At 44.0% G+C, this 25,566-nt stretch overlaps 2 protein-coding genes across 3 annotated transcripts in view; one reads left to right on the forward strand and one right to left on the reverse strand.

The window, feature by feature from the left end:
• The window catches only part of LOC139278162 (uncharacterized), a 327,559-nt gene extending 326,959 nt beyond the window's left edge, over positions 1-600 (reverse strand). The window contains exon 1 of the mRNA XM_070896817.1: positions 394-600. Coding sequence (XP_070752918.1) covers positions 394-600 — 207 coding nt within the window. The remainder of the gene's footprint in view (positions 1-393) is intronic.
• A 110-nt stretch (positions 601-710) lies between these two features.
• The window catches only part of smpd3 (sphingomyelin phosphodiesterase 3), a 694,292-nt gene continuing 669,436 nt past the window's right edge, over positions 711-25,566 (forward strand). Inside the window, exon 1 of one of the 2 annotated variants that reach the window (XM_070896805.1) lies at positions 711-787. The gene's annotated coding sequence lies outside the window, so the exon portion shown is untranslated. Of the gene's footprint in view, positions 788-2,108; positions 2,310-25,566 lie in introns of those variants that run through there. The other variant, XM_070896804.1, reaches the window with a different exon arrangement.

Genomic DNA, 25,566 nt, shown 5'->3' on the forward strand with positions numbered 1-25,566 from the left:
CCAGTTATAAAAGACAAGTTCTTAATTAGCTGAAAAAACGATGAGCAATAAGTTATTGTCCTTTATAGCAATGCTCCTGCCTTAGTAAGTCAGTATGGAACTTTCCAGAAGTTTTTCTAAATTCGCCACCGTTTGGGGTTTGTTTTCTGTTCAAGAGGGGTGCGTAAATTGTACATATGGTTGCACGGTATCTAAAAATGATGGACTTGTACCCTGCCAGTGAAAGTTTATTACTTCGCTTAGCCTTAATGCGAGCAATTAATTACTTCATCCCTGACAAAAGTTGCATTCTGTTAATTGCCCGACAGTGGCAGTTTACTGTCAGTTGCCTCTCTTGTCTTTGACAACCCCAATAGCTGTCCTTGCCACTGGCTGTTAGTTGCCTTCTCTTACCCCTGCTATCAGGCGGCCAGTTGCATTTTTTAGACCGAGCAGTCTGTGGAAGTCGACGACGAGGGGACTGGCGGTGAACGCCCGCCGCCCGGACTGGCCTGCTCCGCTGAATCTCTCCGGTTCCAACCACACGCTCGGGTCGTCCATAGCCATTTTCCATTCACACGCGCGCGCTACCATGGCAACCGCAGCTTCCGGCGGCAGCATGGCTCGCACAGTTGGCTCGTGTTGCCAGCTCAGCAGCTGAGTGACTACAATACCCAGAAGGCACAGCAAGCCATGCGCATGCGCATGGTGATTCCGCAGCTTCCAGGCGCCGATGAGGCTGTTGCGACGCCATTTGTTGTCACGGAAACCGGCCTGACTTCTTCATGGACGAACTCCTGACACTTAGGTACGGCATTTTATACATGAATGCTCACACACAAATTATCATCAACATTTATGTCAGTACAATGACCTAAGGTACAATTTAAAGAGTAAAACGGTCCCCACTGCATGACAACGATCTTGTAAATCCTTGCAAGTAAAAAATCAGTTTGAAAGACAAGTTCTGTGCATAAGAAGGATGCATGACATCTCTGGAGAAACTGCAAAAGTTCAAAAAGTCCATCCAATGTTAAGGAAATATCTGGAAATTCTGAATATTGAGGGTTGGTCCAATTGTTTGTGAATAAAAATAACTTCTGAAATTCATGTACCTTTACGAGTGATTTTGCACTTTTAATAATGGCATAACCTTTCTTTCAAAGACTCTTTTGCAACCCTGTTAAAAAGTAAGTTTAAAGTCCAACATTAACAACTCAAAGCCACAGGTTGTCACCAACTTCAAGGTCTGTTTTCACTAAACGACTACAGGCGATCTATTAAAGATATTGCACATTACTGATCCCTCATTATGTTTATCAGCCTGTTAAATAGACATATCACATACTTGTGCCATCTGCAATCGAGTATGTATAAGGAAAGTCTATTCGTGTTTATTAATTATTAATTAGAAATTTACTGGGCTTTGAGGGAAGAGCAGGGGAGTGGGACTAATTGGATAGCTCTTTCAAAGAGCCGGCACAGGCACGATGGGCCGAATCTGAAGCTCCTTCAGTGCTTTATGATTCCATGACACATTGCACAGTGCGAGTCCATGGAAGATATCGTTTGTGGAGGGACAATAATCATGAATGCATATGATTCCCACAATGTCCCCGGCCTGTGCGCAGGTGCACTGATGGTGTGGGATCCCGCGTCCTGATTGGACGTGATGACGTCATGGCGTGGAGCTGTTCAGCAGCTGGGTGGTGCTGCAACTGGAGAGAGACAGAGCAATGCACAGGCTGGGAGTCGGAGCGGCAGCACTACTCCAGAGACAAACTGCATGAGGCACTAGCTGCAATCAGCCACAACAGAGGCTGTCTCGATTCCGCCAGGGAAACTAAACCAGAGACTTACTGTATGCAATCACAGAGAACATACTAAGGGCTGGTTGCACACAGCCAGAGAATTAAACCAGAGACTGGGGCAACCACAGCAAATATACCAATCACTAGCTGCATTCAACCACAGAATATACAGCCAGGGTCTGACTGAATTCAGCCACAGATAATATACCAGCATTGGTACAACCACAGAAAGTACCATCAGGGACTGGCACTATCAATCCCGCCAAATATACCAGGGACTGACCGCCTCAGTCGAGGAAATACAACCAGAGCTGGCTGCTTCAGCCACAATAAGTGCGACCAGGGTTTGACTCTCAGCCGGAGCAAATAAATCCGTAACAGGCTGGATTTCGAAGAACTACAACCGCAGTCTGTCTTCCTCCTGCCAAACATACAATTATACTAGCAACTGGGTTCCTTCTACAGAGGCAGGCGGTTTATAACACAGCAGCTAGACCGGAAAGACGGATCCTTCAATAGGTATTGTACATTCTTTAAACTAACAGTATACTCTCTTCTAACCTGCTGATTGTCTTTAACTGTAATCGCTTTAGACAAATAGACTCATGTACTCAGGATAATACCAGCCAGACTGTATATGACACACAGCTTATATTATCCATAGGGACAAATCGTCTTGCACTTCTTAAAACGCTCTCTGCATTTACTAGACTGCTTTTTTAAAAACCCTGGGCACGTGCAGGCTGAAACTTAACTACGAGATTGGGACTGAGGTGAAAGTAAATAACATATTTCCGAAATCATGTTAACGCAGACCTGGAAAACTGAAAAGGTTATATTTTAATGTATGATGTCAATCTATAATACTTCCTAATGCTAATGTGGAATTATTCCTGAAGAATTGGCAGATCTGCATCCAGGATGCAAATACTACTTCTAGTAGCATTCCCTCATGCCAGCGCGTATTATCATGAAGCAATAATCGGTACATAATGGATTGTCCAGTTACCTATGGTGTTGGGACGTGGTGAATTGAATGTTTGGGTTTAGGCAGTAGGAGTCTAGGTCTGCTCTTTTTCTCTGAGTGGGAGGCTAGCATGTGCTGTGTAGTACCTTGCACACAAAACCCGATACAATGATCGAGATACGTGGCCATTAGGGTGGGTCTGCTGATCCCGCGGGGTCCTGTATAACTGCCTTTGTACATGTGTTGTACTGTATAAATGGCTATTTATCGCCCTCTATTTCTTTGTGTCCCTTATTTTACTCGTCTGTATCCCTGTAGGTCTAGGTCTGCTGTTTGTCAGACAGAGGGACATGTAATCGCTCGGGAATTTGTAATACTCTCTCCAGGCGCAACCTTTAGGAGCACTTACAGTTTGGATTCAGGGCGTTGCTAACGCGTCTCTTCGCTACTGATTGACAGTCTCCGGATAAACTAAAGTCATAGAACTGATATTCTAGTGTTCTTGCTTGGCATTTCTGTATCAATTACTCCTTCACGCTCTGTTTCTCCCCTCTCTCTTCGTATCTCTCACTCTCTTTGTTCCTCCCTTCTTCACGCTCTGCTCCTCACTCTCTTTGATCCCCCCTTTCTCTCTCTTTGTTCCTCGCTCTGTTCCTCCCTCCCTCACTCTCCATTCCTCACTCACTCTGTTCCTCCCCCTCCCTCTGTACCCCCTCTCTGTTCCTCCCTCACTCTCTCTCTCCGTTCCTCACTCTCTCCTTGTTCCTCCCCCACTCTCTCTCTCCCACTCTCTCTGTTCCTCCCTCACTCACTCTCTCCGTTCCTCACTCTCTCTGTTCCTCCCTCACTCTCCTTGGCCCTCTCCCATTCTCTCTATTCCTCCCTCCCTCCCTCTCTCTTTGTTCCTTCCTCTTTCTCTTTGTTCCCCACACTCTTTGCTTTGCCGTCTAACGGTGTTTTCTGTTTCTCGCCGCTCAGTATCGGTATCAATTTGTCTCAATGTCTTAATTTCCGGCCGATGTCTTTATTTCTATGTGTCTGTCCATCTCCCCCACCTCCCGTCCCCCAACCCGGGCTTTGTTCTTCCCTCCTGTATCTGGAAGCCCCTCGGAGGCTTTTGTAATACCAGTGCTCAACTTCTTTTTAATGGATGTGATGCCAGCCTTTTATTGACAGGTGAAATCCACAGGCCATCCCATCGCTCTCACTCTGAAATGTTACAGCAGCTGCGTTGTTTTTTTTGGAAGCAGCCGGTTGTTTGAGTCGCCTGCTGTCCAGTGAAGTACTTAGGATCTTTTCCTGCCCCGAGGCGGCAGTTTTTAATCAGCCCCAAAGGACCTGGACTTGGCCGCTCAAACTGCCATTGTTTCCGATTTCAAAGGCGCGGCCATGTGTTGAGTTTTTTTTAAAAGGATCCTAGTCGCAGCACTAATATTGGCAGTGATAAAATAACTAATGATGTTGGTGCTGGCAGCGTTGATACGGTCCCACACAGACTCTTTTGCCCAGAGGTGTACCGATTCATTTGAAATGTTTCTGCTGCCCTTTGTGCCGAGTTGAGCTGTTTGCAGAGATGGGCTCCCCTGGACCAGGTCCAGGACCCCTCCCCGTATCAGTTGCGGCAGGACTCCTGTGGGCAGCTTCGTGAAATGCTTCTGGCCTCCGTTTGCTTTCTCGTCCTTTGTCCGCTCGTTCGGTGCTGGTCCGCCGTTTCCCAGTGCCACCCTCTTGGGGCTTTGATGCCGATAGGAGGCAGGGGGGAGCGGCTTTCTGTCACTGAGAGGGTGAAGAATGGATTCTCCGACGGTCTGCATTTCTTGCCTGTGTTTGTCTAGCTATGCCTCTGCCTCTGGTCTCCCCAACTATGTCCCTCAGTCTCCGCCACACCCCACTCCCGCCGGCCAGTACCCCACGACCTCTCTCATACTCCAAAAAAGCTCAATGAATGGGAGTGATGGAGTGTGCAACGAGAGGACACTACATGAGAACTGGCCTAGAAATAGGAATTCCAATTAGTCACATCAATTCCCTGAAGGTGTCGTGCTACAAAAAAGAATGATCATTGGGTGCCCAGATTTATTCATTGTCCAAGGAACTTGAGCCACTTAGAGCAATATTTAAAAACGAAATCCTGCAGTGAGCATTGGATGGCTGGCATCTCACACCAGAGCTGTTACTGTGTCTTCATAATGATATGAGGAGATACAACAGAGTCCAGTGTATATTTAGTGAAGGCAGAGGGTAACTTCTTAAAAGTATGTGATAAAGATGTGCATAAAAACCCTACTAGTTAGATTTAATAAAATGGGGATTTATTGTAAAACTGGGAGTGGATAATAAACAAAGGGTAGATACTTGTAATCGAGTTCTCCCTAGTGGACTACTGCTCCCCCTAGTGGACTACCGATGCAATGCAATTACTGACATACTTGTTAAAGGAGTCGGTTGGGAATTACTGATTGCCCCAGGAATTGATGTTGGGATCCTACTATTTAAAATTTACATTAATTACTTGGATTCATAAAGTTAATGCAAATTGGTCAACTTTGCAGATGGTACTAAAATTAGGAGGGCAGTTGACTCTGTAGAGACAGCTTGGGAACTGCAAAATATGAACGTGACTGGAACTATGATGGTCATAGTTTAATATGGACAAGGGTAAATTACAGCACTTAGGTAGAAAAAAATTAGCAACATAAGTATTCTGTGAATGGTGAAGTTGAAAAAGATCTGGGAGTTTTAGTAAATTTGACATTCAACATGTCCAACAACTTGTGGAGCAGCAATCAACAAAGACAACAGAATGTTCAACAATGGAATCAAAATTGAATACAAGATGGAAGAAGTCATACTTGAAGAGTATAGTTCTCTGGTCAGTCCACACCTTCACAGGGGAGATATTCAGGGCTTGAAATCAGTTCAGAGAAAAGCCATAAAGCTGATTGCTGGCATCAGATGACTGTTATAAGGAGAGACTGGAGAACCTTGGGCTTTTCAGCCTTGAAATGAGGTGACCTTATTGAGGGATATAAGATAGCATCGGTATAGATAAGGTAGATTCATAAAATTGCTTCACACTAAACAATGATGGTTCAGACTAGTAAAAGAAAGTTTCAATTGATGTCAGGAGTTCTTCAGACAGAGAATGAACACATGGAATGAACCTCCAGAGTAGGTTAGTGGAAATGAAAATCCTGGAATCATTTAAGAAACAATTGAATACTGTGTGTTGGTGGGGTTGTAGGGTCATTCAGGAAGAATGATCTTCCTCATCAATAATGGCTCAATTGGTACTACTCTGTGCTGTGAGTACAAGTCCCACTCTAGGAAATGAGCACATAATCTAGACTTCTTCGACAGCACCTCCCAAACCCGCAACCTGTCCCACCTGGAAGGGCAAGGGCAGCAGGTGCATGGGAATACCATCACCTCCAAGTTCCCCTCCAAGTCACACACCATCTTGACTTGGAAATATATTGCCGTTCCTTCATTGTCGCGGGATCAAAATCCTGGAACTCCTTCCCTAACAGCACTGTGGGAGTACCTTCAACACACGGACTGCAGCGGTTCAAGAAGGCGGCTCACCACCATCTTCTCAAGGGCATTTAGAAATGGGCAATAAATGCTGACCCTGCCAGCGATGCCCACATCCCAGGAATGAAAAAAAAGATGGATACTCCAGTGCAATACTAATAGAGTACTGTATTGTCAGAGATGCCATCCTTGGAATGAAATGTTAAACCAAAGTCCCATCTGCTAGTTCAGGTGAACGTTAAAAATCCCGTGGCGCTATGTATGAATATAAAGGGGCTGCAGGAGGGGTCAAAACTAAAAATCATGGTTTAAAAACTAGTATTAAAACACTCTACCTAAACTCACGCAGAATTCGAAATAAAGTAAATGAGTTGACGGCACAAATCATTACAAATGGGTATGATTTGGTGGCCATTAGAGAAACGTGGTTGCAGTGTGGCCAAGACTGGGAATTAAACATACAGGGGTATCTGACAATTCGGAAAGATAGACAAGAAGGGAAAGGAGGTGGGGTAGCTCTGTTAATAGAGGATGATATCAGGGCAGTTGTGAGAGACGATATTGGCTCTAATGAACAAAATGTTGAATCATTGTGGTTGGAGATTAGAGATAGTAAGGGAAAAAAGTCACTGGTGGGCGTAGTTTTTAGGCCCCCAAATAATAACTTCACGGGGCGGGCAATAATCAAGGGAATAATGGAGGCATGTGAAAAAGGAATGGCAGTAATCATGGGGGATTTTAACCTACATAACGATTGGTCAAATCAAATCGCACGGGGTAGCCTTGAGGAGGAATTCATAGAATGCATACGGGATTGTTTCTTAGAACAGTATGTTAGAGAACCTACAAGGGAGCAAGCTATCTTAGATCTGGTCCTGTGTAATGAGACAGGAATAATAAACGATCTCCTCGTAAAAGATCCTCTCGGAATGAGTGATCACAGTATGGTTGAATTTGTAATACAGATTGAGGGTGAGGAAGTAGTGTCTCAAACGAGCGTACTATGCTTAAACAAAGGGGACTACAGTGGGATGAGGGCAGAGTTGGCTAAAGTAGACTGGAAACACAGACTAAACAGTGGCACAATTGAGGAACAGTGGCGTACTTTTAAGGAGCTCTTTCATAGTGCTCAACAAAAATATATTCCAGTGAAAAAGAAGGGTGGTAAGAGAAGGTATAACCAGCCATGGATAATCAAGGAAATAAAGGAGAGTATCAAATTAAAAACCAATGCGTATAAGGTGGCCAAGGTTAGTGGGAAACTAGAATATTGGAAAAATTTTAAACGACAGCAAAGAATGACTAAGAAAGCAATAAAGAAAGGAAAGATAGATTACGAAAGTAAACTTGCGTAAAACATAAAAACAGATAGTAAAAGCTTTTACCGATATATAAAACGGAAAAGAGTGACTAAAGTAAATGTTGGTCCCTTAGAAGATGAGAAGGGGGATTTAATAATGGGAAATGTGGAAATGGCTGAGACCTTAAACAATTATTTTGCTTTGGTCTTCACAGTGGAAGACACAAAAACCATGCCAAAAATTGCTGGTCACGGGAATGTGGGAAGGGAGGACCTTGAGATAATCACTGTCACTAGGGGGGTAGTGCTGGACAGGCTAATGGGACTCAAGGTAGACAAGTCCCCTGTTCCTCAAAGTAGACAAGTCCCCTGGTCCTGATGAAATGCATCCCAGGGTATTAAAAGAGATGGCGGAAGTTATAGCAGATGCATTCGTTATAATCTACCAAAATTCTCTGGACTCTGAGGAGGTACCAGCGGATTGGAAAGCAGCTAATGTAACACCTCTGTTTAAAAAAGGGGGCAGACAAAAGGCAGGTAACTATAGGCCGGTTAGTTTAACATCTGTAGTGGGGAAAATGCTTGAAGCTATCATTAAGGAAGAAATAGCGGGACATCTAGATAGGAATAGTGCAATCAAGCAGACGCAACATGGATTCATGAAGGGGAAATCATGTTTAACTAATTTACTGGAATTCTTTGAGGATATAACGAGCATGGTGGATAGAGGTGTACCGATGGATGTGGTGTATTTAGATTTCCAAAAGGCATTCGATAAGGTGCCACACAAAAGGTTACTGCAGAAGATAAAGGTACGCAGAGTCAGAGGAAATGTATTAGCATGGATAGAGAATTGGCTAGCTAACAGAAAGCAGAGAGTCGGGATAAATGGGTCCTTTTCGGGTTGGAAATCGGTGGTTAGTGGTGTGCCACAGGGATCGGTGCTGGGACCACAACTGTTTACAATATACATAGATGACCTGGAAGAGGGGACAGAGTGTAGTGTAACAAAATTTGCAAATGACACAAAGATTAGTGGGAAAGCGGGTTGTGTAGAGGACACAGAGAGGCTGCAAAGAGATTTAGATAGGTTAAGGTTTGGCAGATGGAATACAATGTCGGAAAATGTGAGGTCATCCACCTTGGAAAAAAAAACAGTAAAAGAGAATATTATTTGAATGGGGAGAAATTACAACATGCTGCAGTGCAGAGGGACCTGGGGGTCCTTGTGCATGAATCCCAAAAAGTTAGTTTGCAGGTGCAACAGGTAATCAGGAAGACGAATGGAATGTTGGCCTTCATTGCGAGAGGGTTGGAGTACAAAAGCAGGGAGGTCCTGCTGCAACTGTACAGGCTATTGGTGAGGCCGCACCTGAGCACTGCATGCAGTTTTGGTCACCTTTCTTCAGGAAGGATATACTAGCTTTGGACGGGGTACAGAGACGATTCACTAGGCTGATTCCGGAGATGAGGGGGTTACCTTATGATGATAGATTGAGTAGACCGGGTCTATACTCGTTGGAGTTCAGAAGGATGAGGGGTGATCTTATAGAAACATTTAAAATAATGAAAGGGATAGCCAACATAGAGGCAGAGAGGTTGTTTCCACTGATGGGGGAGACTTGAACTAGGGGGCACAGCCTCAAAATACGGGGAGCCAATTTAAAACCAAGTTGAGAAGGAATTTCTTCTCCCAGAGGGTTGTGAATCTGTGGAATTCTCTACCCAAGGAAGCAGTTGAGGCTAGCTCATTGAATGTATTCAAATCACAGATAGATAGATTTTTAACCAATAAGGGAATTAAGGGTTATGGGGAGCAGGCGGGTAATTGGAGCTGAGTCCATGGCCAGATCAGCCATGATCTTTTTGAATGGCGGAGCAGGCTCGAGGGGCTAGATGGCCTAATCCTGTTCCTAATTCTTATGTTCTTATGTTCTTATGCTATTCAAAAGGTGCTTTTATATTATGTGCCAGTTGGTTCCCAGAGCACAGATCTTGCACAGCTGAGTGCAAACTAAATGTAAAATTGCCAAGACTTAACAAGACAGTCTATTTGAAAGACCTACTGATTTTTAGTGGGTCTTCTCAACTGCTGAGCTTTGTGAGCCCTGGAGGTTATACATTTAGCTTGTAGCCAGCATACTTGAAGAACCTATGGAGACTAGTGCAATATACAGGCATTAAAGCACCGAAGTTGAACACTTAATTCTCCTGACGATTTGGTCAACATTCCTCCCTTTGCAACAGCATCAAAAATAAATTATGCAATCATTGATCTCATGGCTATTTGCGGGGTCTTGCTGTGCAACATGCTGCATTTGTCAGGCGAGATTTGCACTTCAAAGTAATTCATTGTATGTGAAGCCTTTAGATGTTTCTGGGACGCTTGATCAGGCATTATGTAAACCGGTTATTTTTCTAAATAAAATCAATCTGTAGAATCCTAAAATTTTCTGAGATACTAATCTTTAAAATGTGATTCATTGTGGACACTTTTACAACAACAGATATGGAATGTACAGGGAAAAGAGTTTGTTCCAGTAGATTGATTTCCAGTGATGCAGAGACCTGCCATTGTGATTAAAAGGATCCAGAAATAAAGCAGCATCGTCATCTGAGTCCACTTCCAAAAGAATCTCTTCTCTCATCTCTGCCTTGTGCAACATTACAGGCATTCTGCAATGCTCAAAGTACCAGGGAAATTATTGTGGTCCCATTTTTGTGATTTGTAAAATACAATCTTCAAATGATTTGAGACTTACTTATTTCATAGCCACATACTAAGCACAGCATTGAAACCATGAGAAATCAATAGGTCACATGGATTCAAAGAAACTACAAAATCTATCATAAATAGATAAGCACTGGACTGGTAAACATGAGGGGTCAATCTTGCCTTTAGAAGTACTTATGACCTGGATTTTAATGGCAGGTTATGGTAAGACATGCAACAGGACTGCCACCAGGAATTAAAAAAAGCTTAGATAACTTCAAGCTGTTTTTAAAGTTTTGATTTTGCTGTATTTTCTATCTGATGTATTTTTGGATAATTTTAATATTTTCCACTTTGCACCCTAGATGATGTATTCTTACTGCCCGGACAACAGACAGCAGTTTATGTTTATGCCAATAGGACTGTTTATGTGATATCTAAGGGGACAGGATAAATTGTACTGCCCATAGCATCACTCTCAGTGGCTCACATTAGGGGAGGGAGTAAGAACAAGTGAGACTAGGGAAAAGGGGAAGGAGGCTGGGAGGCAAAGGATTACTGTCCCTGGAAGTTCCAGTTGTGTTTTGGTGCAGCCTGTGTTGCAGTTGGAAAGTACGTCATTGCACTACTATGGTGGAGTGTTCTGCCCAGACTCTGTCTTGCCTCCTCTAATTAGGACATATCCTTTTATAGGAAGGAAAGGCTGAGAAGAGCTTACTGCCAAAGACATCTGACCAAAACAAAGTGTTCTCATACTGAGGGCTCTAAGATAGGGCCAGCATACTCTAACAATTTACTGTCCGCTTCCATTGACTTGTTTGTTAATGGGGCAAGTCAATTGTGAACAGTTTGGGCTTTTTCATCCTAGAACTATTAAAGGAGGCCATTCAGCCCACATGGTCTGTGCCGGTTCTTTGCGAAAGCAATCCGAAGCTGATCCCATTGCTCTCATCCCATAGCCCTGCATCTCCTCTGCTTCAAATATCTATCACATTTTCCCTTAAAAGATTAAATGGTTTCTGCCCCAACCACTCCATGTGCAAAGAATCCCATGCTCCAACAACACTTAAGAAATTTCTCCTAACTTCTCTCCTCACCCTTTTAGTGATAATTTTTAATTGTTGGCCCCTCATCATCACAAACTCCCCAACCTGAGGAACTAGTCTTTCCCTATTCATCCTATCAGAACCCTTCATAATTTAAAAATAATCTATTAAATTTCCTCTTAGCCTTGGCTACTCCAGTGGAAATAGTCCAGTCATTACTATCATAATAATAATTTCCCATCTCTGGCATGATGCCAGAATCTACGCTGTATGCTCCTTACGGCTTTAATATCTTCTATAATAGAGTGCCCAGAACTACAAATAGTACTATCATTTTAGGCCTAACCATTGCATTGTACAATTTTATCATTACTTCTTTACTCTTGTACTCTATGCCCCGTTTATAAAACCCAAAATACCATTCTGACGAAAGGTCATTGTCCTGAAACGTTAACTCTGTTTCTCTCTCCACAGATGCTTCCTGACCTGCTGAGTATTTCCAACATTTTCTGTTTTTATTTCCGATTTTCAGCATCCATTGGGCAGTTTGATGATTTTATCGCACTTTCTGGAAATTATGTATTTAAATCCCTAGGTCTCTGGTGTGAACATCTGTTTTCATCCACATCTTCAGCATTTTTTCATTGAATCTATATTCCTTTTACTTGTTTTTCCTACCAAAATGCATCACTTCACACTTCTCCACATTGAAAAGCATCTTCCACCTGTCTGATCATCTTACTAACGTATGTGTTTCCTCTTTAACTCTTTTACAGTTCTTCTTGCTATTTGCCAAGCTCCATAGTGTTGTGTCATCAGCAAATTTCAATCTTATTCTCTCAATGCCCAAGTCCAAATCTTTATATATCGAGAACAAAAGTAGACCCAGCACTGGCACCTGGTATTCACCAATTCCAACCATTCTTTCATCTGAGCAAAATCCGTTAATCCTAACCTTTTCTTTCCCGTCCATAACCCAACTCTCTATTTATGCTGCTTCGCAAGACATCACATCAATTGTAAGGAAGGACATTAGCCTGGATGATGTGGAATCGGTATGGGTGGAGCTGCGGAATTCCAAAGGACAGAAAACGCTAGTGGGTGTTGTGTATAGACCACCAAATAGTAGTAGTGAGGTTGGGGACAGCATCAAACAAGAAATAAGGGATGTGTGCAATACAGGTACAGCAGTAATCATGGGTGACTTTAATCTTCACATTGATTGGGCTAACCTAACTGCTAGCAATGCGGTGGAGGAGGATTTCCTGGAGTGTATTAGGGATGGTTTTCGAGACCAATATGTCGAGGAACCAACCAGGGAGCTTGCCATCCTAGACTGGGTATTGTGTAATGAAAAGGGACTAATTATCAATCTTGTTGTGCGAGGCCCCTTGGGGAAAAGTGACCATAATATGGTAGAATTCCTTATTAAGATCGAGAGTGACAAAGTTAATTCGGAAACTAGGGTCCTGAACTTAAGGAAAGGTAACTTCGACGGTATGAGGCATGAATTGGCTAGAATAGACTGGCAAACGATACTAAAAGGGTTGACGGTGGATAAGCAATGGCAAACATTTAAAGATCACATGGATGAACTTCAGCAATTATACATCCCTGTCTGGAGTAAAAATAAAACTGGGAAGGTGGCTCAAACATGGCTAACAAAGGAAATTAAGGATAGTGTTAAAGCCAAGGAAGAGGCATATAAATTGGCTAGAAAAAGCAACAAACCTGAGGACTGGGAGAAATTTAGAATTCAACAGAGGAGGACTAAGGGTTTAATTAAGAGGGGGAAAATTGAGTATGAGAGGAAGCTTGCAGGGAATATAAAAGCTGACTGCAAAAGCTTCTATAAATATGTGAAGAGAAAAAGATTAGTAAAGACAAACGTAGGTCCCTTGCAGTTGGATTCAGGTGAAATTATAATGGGGAACAAAGAAATGGCAGACCAACTGAACCAAGACTTTGGTCTGTCTTCATGGAGGAAGATACAAATAACCTTCCGAAGGTACTAGGGGACAGTGGGTCTAGTGAGAAGGAGGAACTAAAGGATATCCTTATTAGGCAGGAAATTGTGTTAGAGAAATTGATGGGATTGAAGGCCGATAAATCCCTGGGGCCTGATAATCTGCATCCCAGAGTGCTCAAGGAAGTGGCCCTGGAAATAGTGGATGCATTGGTGATCATTTTCCAACAGTCTATCGACTCTGGATCAGTTCCCATGGACTGGAAGGTAGCTAATGTAACACCACTTTTTAAAAAAGGAGGGGTAATTATAGACCGGTTAGCTTGACAACAGTAGTGGGGAAAATGTTGGAATTGATCATGAAGGACGAAATAGCAGCGTATTTGGAAAGCGGTGACAGGATCGGATCAAGTCAGCATGGATTTATGAAAGGGAAATCATGCTTGACGAATCTTCTGGAATTTTTTGAGGATGTAACTAGCAGAGTGGACAAGGGAGAACCAGTGGATGTGATGTATTTGGACTTTCAGAAGGCTTTTGACAAGGTCCCGCACAAGAGATTGTTGTGCAAAATCAAGGTACATGGTATTGGGGGTAATATACTGCCATATATAGGGATAGGGAACTGGTTGGCAAACAGGAAGCAGAGAGTCGGGATAAACGGGTCCTTTTCAGAATGGCAGGCAGTGACTAGTGGAGTGCCGCAGGGCTCAGTGCTGGGACCCCAGCTAGTTACAATATACATTAACGATTTAGATGAAGGAATAGAGTGTAATATCTCCAAATTTGCAGATGACACTAAACTGGGTGGCGGTGTGAGCTGTGAGGAGGACGCTAAGAAGCTGCAGGGTGACTTGGACAGGTTAGGTGAGTGGGCAAATGCATGGCAGATGCAGTATAATGTGGATAAATGTGAGGTTATCCATATTGGGAGCAAAAACACGAAGTCAGAATATTATCTGAATGGTGGCAGACTAGGAAAAGGGGAGGTACAACGAGACCTGGGTGTCATGGTTCATCAGTCACTGAAAGTGGGCACGCAAGTACAGCAGGCGGTAAAGAAGACAAATGGTATGTTGGCCTTCATAGCTAGGGGATTTGAGTATAGGAGCAGGAAGGTCTTACTGCAGTTGTAGAGGGCCTTAGTGAGGCCTCACCTGGAATATTGTGTTCAGTTTTGGTCTCCTAGTCTGAGGAAGAATGTTTTTGCTATTGAGGGAGTGCAGCGAAGGTTCCCCAGACTGATTCCAGGGATGGCTGGGCTGTCATATGTGGAGAGACTGGATCAACTGGGCCTTTATTCACTGGAGTTTAGAAGGACGAGAGGGGATCTCATAGAAACATATAAGATTCTGACTGGACTGGACAGGTTAGATGCGGGAAGAATGTTCCCGATGTTGGGGAAGTCCAGAAACAGGGGACATAGTCTTAGGATAAGGGGTAGGCCATTTAGGTCTGAGATGAGGAGAAACTTCTTCACTCAGAGAGTTGTTAACCTGTGGAATTCCCTGCCGCAGAGAGTTGTTGATGCCAGTTCACTGGATATATTCAAAAGGGAGTTAGATATGGCTCTTATGGTTAAGGGGATCAAGGGGTATGGAGAGAAAACAGGAAAGGGGTCCTGAAGGAATGATCAGCCATGATCTTATTGAATGGCGGTGCAGGCTCGAAGAGCCGAATGGCCTACTCCTGCACCTATTTTTCTATGTTTCTATATCAAATGCCTTCTGAAAATCTATATACACTCTATCTACTGCATTCCCTTTATCCAATTGATCACTTCATTAAAAGAAACTCTATTAAATTTGTCAAACGCAATTCGTCTTTAGAACATCCATGCTGATCGTCCTTGATTAAGTCCAGCATTTCTAAATGCTCACTCATTTTATCTCAAATTAAAGATTCTAATAGTTTTCCCACAACTGATGTTAAACAAGTTGGTCTAGAGTTACCCAGTTTAGCCTTCTCCCTTCTTGAACAGAGGCGGTAGTTTCATTGACTAACCTCCATCCTCAGGCACAATATGCACAGCTATATCTGGTGCTTTATATTTAACGTCAAATGGCACTAGCCTCACTCTGTGATGCTGAATTCTCTTACTGACATGTCTGATGTTATTGGTAAATATTAAGGGGTTGAAATTGGTTATGGCCGTTTTTGAGGTGGAGTCACCGCCTGAGTGCTGATTTTAGCGCCGGGCATTAGGTGCAGCCTCAAATTGCTAAATTCAGTTTTAACTCCAAAAGATGAGCGAGCAGTGCTAAAGAGTGGCATTGCACACTCATCCTCGGTGCCAATGGGGCAGAAGCTCAGGAGGCCTACTCAGTTTCACAATGGGAGGCTGCCGCCATGCTAGGGAAAAAAAACGGGAAGGAAAGATAAGAAAAAAAAATAACTAAAACTTCTCTGATCCACACACACACTTCCCCACTCGTAAAACTAATGAAAACATGTAGAAATAAATAAAGAGAAAAACTCACCTTCCTTTCTGGGCGATTCTGCCTGAGAACTGTTCATTAACCACCACTTCTTTCAGGCTGTACAGCCACATGCTGGTACGGCAGCCATACAAAGCTAATGTCGTGACAGAGGCATCAAAGAGGCGTTGTACGTTGGATGACGTCAAAATGTGGGTGGCGTTAGCCAACGCAGTGTTGCCTCTTGGTGTCTCTGCCAAAGAGCCTAATCAATTTCAGCCGGGGCATGGTCACCACTTAACAACAATAGTAGGCATTTGCCGCCTACCGCCAGCGGTAACGGGGGACGACCACAACTGAATTTCGACCCTTAAGTGTTATTAACAGGCCAACTGTACATAGACACATGTAAAGTCATCGGGAAATATATATGACAGGAAAGTCTGAGAATAGGAAATCAGACTGAGAGAGGTACTGGTTCAGAATCCGGGAAGAACCAGGAAGACTGAGAAAAGTACTGGTTCACAGAATTTGGAGGATTGGGATAGAATGAGAGATGTACTGGTTCACAGAGTCTAGGAGAGACTGGGATAGACTGAGAGATGTCATCATCATCATCATAGGCAGTCCCTCGGAATCGACAGTCCCTCATGGTTGACAATGTCAAAGGCTTTTGTGAGGTCAAAGAAGGCAATGTACAAGGGTTGGTGCTGTTTCCTGCATTTCTCTTGTATCTGCTGCGTGGTGAAGATCATGTCCATTGTATCCCTTAGTGGACGGAATCCACATTGCGAATCTGGAAGGAGCTCTTCAGCCACACGGAGAAGGTAATTGAGGAGGATTCTTGTGATGACTTTCCCGGTGGTTGACAGCAGGGAGCTTCCTCTGTAGTTACTGCAGTCGGACTTGCCACCTTTCTTGATGTTCACGATTACAGCGTCTCAGATCTCCTGGCATGATCTTATCCTTCCAGATAAGAGAGATGAGGTCATGAATTGGTGCCAGTACTGCTTCTCCGCTATGTTTCAGTGCTTCGGCAGAGATTCCATCTGCTCCTGATGCCTTGTTGTTCTTCAGTTGTCGGATGACCTTTTCAACTTCGTGCCAGACTGGGGTTGTGCTGAGATGGTGGCGGGTGGCATGCTGTGGGATAGAGTCGAGGACACTCACGTCGAAGACAGAGTCTCGGTTAAGGAGATCCTCAAAGTGCTCCTTCCAGCAGGCACTGACTGCCTCTCTGTCTTTGATGAGCACCTCTCCGTTCTTGGCCAGCAGTGGGCGGAAGGTCGTCTTGACTGCGCTGAAGAATCCTCACACATCGTGGTTGTCAGCTAGCTGCTGGATTTCTTGTGCTTTCTCCACCCACCATCTGTTCTTTAGGTCACTGTTGGACCTCGGCCTTCAGACATCTGTAGAGCTGCTTTCTTGCCCTCGAGTTGTGTTGCTGCTTCCAGTCCATGAATGCCTTGCGCTTGTCTCTGCACTGGCTCACAGAGTCCAGGAGAGACTGGGATAGACTGAGAGATGTACTGGCTCACAGAGTCTGGGATAGATTAAGAGATGTACTGGTTCACAGCATCTGGGAGAGACTGGGATAGGCTGCGAGATGTCCTGGCTCACGTGAGATGTACTGGTTTATAGCATCCTGCAGGTACCTGGACATACTGTGTGATACTGGTTCACAGAGTCCAGAAGTGATGAAGAGATGAGAGATGTACCGGTAGAGAATCCAGGAGTGACTGGGACAGAGTGAGAGAGATACTCATTTACAGAGTTTCGGAATGACCGGGAAAGACTGAAAGAGGTACAGGTTCCCAAGTGTCGGATTCCCTTTGGTTGGTTTGATTCTCAATATGTTATGTTGCTGCTTGAATTCCTTTTAATGTGGAATTCATCACAACTCTCTTAGTATTTGTCCACTTGTTATTTTCAGTTAATACTGGCTTGACATGGACAAATCCACCATTTTGCTGTTAAGTGGTTAGAACCTGTTTTTCACCCCAATACATTCACCCATGTATGGGTTGGTAAATCTGCCATTCTGAATATTACAGTGGAATTGAGAGCAGAGAACCCCGATCCCCCGTACATAGAAATTGTGTTCTTTCAATAAACCCAAGTACCTTCAGTACTTGAGTTGAAAAGGGAACCATTTGGTGGGCCCAGTCATTTCCCTCAATTTGTTGGCACAGCCAGTTAAACAAGAGAATTAAGGGCTCCTGTGGTGAACCATATAAACTTAGACAGATGTGAAAATACTGAGCAAATGTAAACATTCACAATCATGATTGGGAGAGCAGCAACACTGTTTCAAACTGGGTCAGCAGCCACATAACCCCGTGTGTTGGCTACTTTCTAAGCTCCCCAGCTCTGTTGCTTCTGATAGCTGGAGCTGCAGCCTGGTAGAAACAGTGAGCGGTTGGCCTACTACCAGTGTTTCAGTGGAGACCAAAGCTGGGAGTGTGAAACTTTCTTGCTGTGTCCACCTGAGTTGTGAAAAACAGCCAGCAGTACAGTTACAGATTGTTGGGTTGTGCCTGGGCAAAGAATGCTGAGCCTTGGGGTGAAGTAGGGTTGCCAACCCTCCATGATTGTCCTAGAGTCTCCAGGAATTAAGAAATAATATTCCAGACACTGCTGTGAACAACCAGGGAGAAAAACGACAAGGCATTAGAAAAAAATGTTTTTTTTTTTCATTTTTTTCTTTGAACACATTTGTTTATTAGTGATAAAAATATTGGAGATGGAAAAAGGAGTTGGGTTTGAAAGGTTCAAGTCAGGAAATCATATGATGAAACCTCCAGGAAAACGTCCAACCAGTGTTGGCAACCCTAGGGTGAAGTGATGGACTAGTGGTAGCAGTGATGGGAACCATCAGAGGTGATGGTTAAGAATATCACACGAGGTGTATTGGCACAATTTTTTAGGTGGGATTTTGAAGGAAGTAGGTTAGGAAATTGCAGATGCTTTAGCCATAATCTCCCAAAGGTGTTTTGGTACCTGTATATTAAATAAACCAGCAACCACACTGATACACAAGATGTAGGTACATAGGAAAAGGTGTAGATCATGCAGCCCCTCGAGCCTGTTCTTCCATTCAATTAGATCATGGCTGATCTGTATCCTAACTCCATCTACCATTTTAGCTTCATAATCCCATAATACCCTTGGCTAGCAAAAATCATTCGATCTCAGATTTAGAATTATTAATTGAGCTAGCACCTACTGCTTTTGTAGAGGAGAGTTCCACACTTTGCATGAAGAAATGATTCCTAACTTCGCCCCTGAATGGCCTGGCTCTAATTTTAAGATTATATCCTCTTGTGCTAGATTCCCCCAATGGCGGAAAAAGTTTCTCTCTATCTACCCTATCGATTCCTTTCAAAATCCAAAAATCCTCAATCAAATCAATCCTTAACCTTCCCAATTCCAGGGCATACAAGCCTAATTTATATAATCTCTCCTCATAATCTAACCCTTGGAGCCCTGGTAACATTCTGGTGAATCTGTGCTCCACTCCTTCCAAGGCCAATATAACCTTTCTAAGGGGCGGTGCCCCGAACTGTATGCAGATGTGATCTAACCAGGGTTTCCGGAGCGGCCATAACTGCTGCGACCAAGTGGTAGCTTTAACAACACACATTGAACCAGGCTTCCAGTGCCAGCTCAAGACCGCCGTAGCACTCGTGGACCTCTCAGCGGCGTATGACAAAGTTTGGAAGCATGGACTGCTTTTCAAGCTCTCCATCATTTTATCCTGTAGAACAATGACCCATCTTCTCAACTCCATGCTTAGCAACCGACACTTCCATGTGTACTCTGGCACCCAGAAGAGCAGATATAGGACATTAAACAACAGACTCCCACAGGGTTCTGTCCTGGCATCCATGTTATTCAATGTTTACATCAGTAACCTGCCCGAAACAGAGTCCTGCAGATTTGTATACGCTGATGACATTGCCTTGGCCACGCAAAACATGAATCTGTCCATAACCGAGGAGACCCCGATTTACAGGCGATGGAGGCCTACTTCCGCCGATGGCGACTTCAGGCAAACCTGCAAAAGACTGTCATCTTGACATTCCACCTTAACACCCATCAAGCAAACCAATCGTTGAACGTCTCCTTTTGCGGCGCAGAGGTAAACCATGCCAAAAAACCCTCCTATTTAGGAGTCATGCTTGTCATATAGACAACATCTCCAGAACCCTGGGAATAAACTAAAGAGTACGGTCAACTTGATCCAGAAATTCACTGCATCCGTTCAAACCCTCCGAATATGCAGCACTCACCCTGGTGTACTCTACAGTGGAGTTCTGCTCTCCGGCATGGCTATCAAGTCTGCTTGTCAAATCCATTGATGTCCAGCTGAATTCTACTGTGAGGATTATCACCAGCATGCTTTTATCGATACCAACTCGGCTGCCCTTGCTTGCAAACATCGCACCATCACATCTGGGCAGCGAATATGCATTCTCCAGAGACCAGTACACCAGCAAAGACAAGCTGATTCAGGCAAACATGAACAACCTACCACCAGCCCGTCTAGAAATCTAGAAGGCCATTCTGGACTGTCACCGAAGCCCTTCAGCGATCTTCCCTCAGCCTTGATGACCAATGGTTAAATACTTGGAAGAACTATGACCTAAGGAATGGATTCCTTATAGAGGACCCCAGAGTACAACCTGAAGGATCAAAACTTCCTTGCAAACAGTGAACAAACATCAGCCGCCTCAGAACTGGTCATGGTAGATGCTGCCACCTTCTTCATAGAGGGAATATTAAAGCATCCCCATCATGCAACTGTGGAGCTCCGAATCAGACCCTGGAGCACATTATTGAGCACTGACCTCAAAGGAAATTTTCAGGCAGCCTACAAGATATCCACGCTGTTACACCGGAATCTTTGACATGGATATCTAACTTAGATATTGACATTTGTGTCAGCTGTTGCTCAGTGGGTAGCCCACTGACCTGAGTCAGAAGGTTGTGGGTTCAAGTCCCACTCCAGGAACTTGAGCACATAAATCTAAGCTGACACTCCAGTGCTGTACTGAGGGAGTGCTGCACTGTCGGAGATGCTGTCTTTCAGATGAGATGTTAAACCGAGGCCCTGTCTGCCCTCTCAGGTGAAGGTAAAAGATCCCATGGCACTATTTTGAAGAGCAGGGGAATTATCCCCGGTGTCTTGGCCAATTTATCCCTCAATCAACATAACAAAAACAGATTATCTGGTCATTATCACATTGCTGTTTGTGGGACTTTGTTGTGAGCAAATTGGCTGCCGCGTTCCCCACATTACAACAGTGACTGCACTTGAAAAGTACTTCATTGGCTGTAAAGTGCTTTGAGACATCCGGTAGTCGTGAAAGGCGCTATATAAATGAAAGTATTTCTTTCTTTTGATTTGTTTATGAAAGAAGACCAGAGCTTTGTATAGCTGTAGCAAAACTTCCTCCCCTTTATTTTATAGTCCTTTGGTTAACATTCCATTATCCTTTTTGATTATTTTTTGTACCTGACTAATACATTTTAGTGATTGGTGTCCATGGCCATCGAAATTTCTTTAAACCTCCACTGTTTCACCATTTAAAAAATACTCGGATCTATCCTTTTTTGGTCTAAAATGGATGACCTTACATATTGAAATTCATCTGCCACAATTTTGCTCACTCACTTAATCTATCAATGTCTCTTTGTAATTTTATCCTCCTGTCTACACTATTTACTATACCACCAATCTTTGTGACATCGACAAATTTGGATATATGGTTGGCTATTGTGTTATCCAAGCCATTAATAAACATAGTGAATAGCTGAGGCCCCAGTACAGATCCGTGTGGAACACCACTAGTCACTTCCTTCCAATTTGAGTACATACCTATTATCCCTACTCTCTGTCTTCTACCGCCTAACCAATCTCCTAACCACATCAGTAATTTGTCTTCAATTCCAGCAGCCTTAATTTCAGCTAACAGTCTCTTAAGTGGAACCTTACAGAACACCTTCTGGCCTACTCCTCCTCCTATTTCTTATGTTCTTCATCATCATAGGCAGTCCCTCGGGATCGAGGAAGACTTGCTTCCACTCTTAGCATGAGTTCTCAGTTGACTGTACAGTCCGATACGAGAATCACAGTCTCTGTCACAGGTAGGACAGACAGTGGTTGAAGAAAAGGGTGGGCGGGGAGTCTGGTTTGCCGCATGCTCCTTCCGCTGCCTGCACTTGATTTCTGCTGAGCTCTTGAGGAGTGGGGATGTCGCACTTTATCAGGAGGCTTTGTTCTTAACAGATGTTAGACTAACAGGTCTATAATTTTCTGGATTTTCTCTCTTACCTTTCTTAAATAATGGAGTTACATTTGCAATTTTCCAATCTAAAGGGACAATTCCTGAATCGAGAATGCTTTGGAAGATTATGGCTAAAGTATCTGCAATTTCCTGGGCCCCTTCCTTTAAAACCCTGGGGTCAAAACCATCAAGTCCTGGGGATTTGTCAGTTTTTATTGCCACTATTTTTTTCTCATACTGTTTTCTTGGTTACATTAACTTTAGTGAGTTCCAGTCATTGATTCATTGTTAAGTTTCCCTGGAATCTCTGGTATATTATCCTCTTCCTCTGCTGTGAAGACTGACAGAAAGTCAGTGGGACGCTGCTTCATCACAACAGGGATCCAAGCACAGTCCGGATAGAAACATAGAAACATAGAAAATAGGTGCAGGAGCAGGCCATTCAGCCCTTCTAGCCTGCACCGCCATTCAATGAGTTCATGGCTGAACATGAAACTTCAGTACCCCCTTCCTGCTTTCTCGCCATAACCCTTGATCCCCCGAGTAGTAAGGACTTCATCTAACTCCCTTTTGAATATATTTAGTGAATTGGCCTCAACTACTTTCTGTGGTAGAGAATTCCACAGGTTCACCACTCTCTGGGTGAAGAAGTTTCTCCTCATCTCGGTCCTAAATGGCTTACCCCTTATCCTCAGACTGTGACCCCTGGTTCTGGACTTCCCCAACATTGGGAACATTGTTCCTGCATCTAACCTGTCTAAACCCATCAGAATTTTAAACGTTTCTATGAGATCCCCTCTCATTCTTCTGAACTCCAGTGAATACAAGCCCAGTTGATCCAGTCTTTCTTGATAGGTCAGTCCCGCCATCCCGGGAATCAGTCTGGTGAATCTTCGCTGCACTCCCTCAATAGCAAGAATATCCCTCCTCAAGTTAGGAGACCAAAACTGTACACAATACTCCAGGTGTGGCCTCACCAAGGCCCTGTACAACTGTAGCAACACCTCCCTGCCCCTGTATTCAAATCCCCTCGCTATGAAGGCCAACATGCCATTTGCTTTCTTAACCGCCTGCTGTACCTGCATGCTAACCTTCAATGACTGATGTACCATGACACCCAGGTCTCGTTGCAACTTCCCTTTTCCTAATCTGTCACCATTCAGATAATAGTCTATCTCTCTGTTTTTACCACCAAAGTGGATAACCTCACATTTATCCACATTATACTTCATCTGCCATGCATTTGCCCACTCACCTAACCTATCCAAGTCACTCTGCAGCCTAATAGCATCCTCCTCGCAGCTCACACTGCCACACTGCCACCCAACTTGGTGTCATCCGCAAATTTGGAGATACTGCATTTAATCCCCTTGTCTAAATCATTAATGTACAATGTAAACAGCTGGGGCCCCAACACAGAACCTTGCGGCACCCCACTAGTCACTGCCTGCCATTCTGAAAAGTACCCGTTTACCAATCCAAACTTTGTCGTTTCTCTAACAGTCGGCGAACTGCTTCTTCAGCCAGCTGTTGAGTGAGAGCTGCTGCCGCGGCCTACTTTCTGCTGCTCATGAATTTTTCAGTGCGGATCAGACTGGGAGCTTGCAGGAGAGACTCCCCAGCCCTTGCTGCGCGCAGCTTTCAAAAGGTTTCGCGTCTCTCTCCAAGCTTTCCCCGGTTGCCGACACGGGGGAAAGGCAGCGTTTCCTTTGTGGGAATGCCTGCACAGCGGCCACGTGGCAACGGCTATCGCATCGTGTTCATTATTGGGGACAGTAGCTGGGACATCGATTACCGTCGTGAGAAATTCAATTTAAAAAAAGTATTTAATTTATTTTTCAGGACTGCCCGTGTAATGCCGCTTTTAATTGATTTCCCCCGTGTGGCATTCTTTAATCCCAGAATACAGCCAGAGGTTAGTGCAGCCACCACATTATCTGAGGTTTTTAGTTGAGATTGAGACCCAGATTGGAGGGAGGGGTAATGCATGAATAAAACAGATTCCGGGAAAGCTGAGGAGGGTCGAAATAAGCTCTGGGTGGGTGAGGGGAGGGGGGATGAAGGAGAAGAAGGGGAGGGGTAAACGTCACATAAATAAACACTTTGACAGATCAATGGGAGCGGGCACTGCCCCATTGGCTCAGTTGGTCAAAGCACTGTTCGAAGTGGTTCTGAGCAACAGTGTCCCATGTATCATAGAATCATAGAATGGTTACAGCATGGAAGAAGGCCATGCGGCCCGTCGAGCCTGTGCTGGCTCTCTGCAAGAGTACCTCAGCTAGTCCAAATTTAATCCCAATCATTGCTCAGTTTGCGGATCGAAGCCTGGGTGGCAGTTGGAGGGGCTTCGGTTTAATTCGGTGCCCCTGGTTTAGAGAGAGAAAATCACCCAGGGTCCCACCCAATGACCCCCACTGCTGGAAAGTACAAATGTATGGACACCAAATGAGGAAAGAATCGGGCTTGCCATTGGTCAAATAGCCAGCTGACACTCACTGTCTAAGTCCACACATAAAGCATGGCCACTTAGTTGAGGTAGCAAAAGACCTGTAGCATATGTAGAACATGCACAGGCAGTGGCTTCAGGAGGGGGGTAAAAGTTGAATCAATATTTAATTGTAACACATGCAGAATTGCTGTGATTACTGGTGTCCTTGTCAGACATTTTCAACAATTTTTCATGTTTTTTTAATGTTTGTTTTTGCTGAATTTCATTATGTTCATCAAGCTGAGGAATATCAGCGCTGAGGAATTAAAAACATTTTTACTTTGGACACCCAGTGTTGGCATCAAGTACTCAAAGGTCAAATATAGCCTGGCTTTGCTGAGGAATTAAGTTTCCCCTCCACTGCCACATCAAACAGGGAAACAGACTGACAGATCCCATCACCAGCAGGTAAATGGATGCCTCACAATCGGTAGACCACCTGAGACTTTACAAAAGCAAAGTGCTGCGGTTGCTGGAATCTGAAATAAAAACAGAAAATGCTGGAAACCTCAGCAGCATCTGTGAAGAGAAAAACAGAGTTAACATTTCGGGTCTGTGACCCTTTGTCAGAACTGGAAAAGTTCGAAATATAGCAAATTCTTAAGGAAGTGCAGGGGCAGTGAAAGGGGGAGGGGAGGAAAGAACAAAAGGAAAGGTCTGTGATAGGGTAAAAGGAAGGAGAGATTTAAGAGACAAAAGGGATGATGGGCAAAAATGAGATGGTAATGGCACAAGTTAGGAAACAAAAGATGAGTTTAGATGGGGTGTGAATGGTGGAATCATCACCAGCTGCTGTAGGAAAGAGAAAAAAAGGGAGATGGTTGTAAAAAAAAAGGGAGGAAAGGAAAAAAAATATGGGCAGAGGTTATGGTCTGAAATTGTTAAATTTGATGTTGAGTCCAGAAGGCGTAAAGTGCCTTAACGAAAGATGAGGTGCTGTTCCTCGAGCTTGCGTTGAGCATCATTGGAACAGTGTAGGAGGCTGAGGACGGAGATGTCAGAGTGGGAGTGGGACAGCTCCCTCTGCAACACCCTGGTCCACTCCGCAACCACCC

The sequence above is a fragment of the Pristiophorus japonicus genome, chromosome 13, assembly GCF_044704955.1.
Source record: "Pristiophorus japonicus isolate sPriJap1 chromosome 13, sPriJap1.hap1, whole genome shotgun sequence".
Classification (NCBI taxonomy): Eukaryota; Metazoa; Chordata; class Chondrichthyes; family Pristiophoridae; genus Pristiophorus; species Pristiophorus japonicus.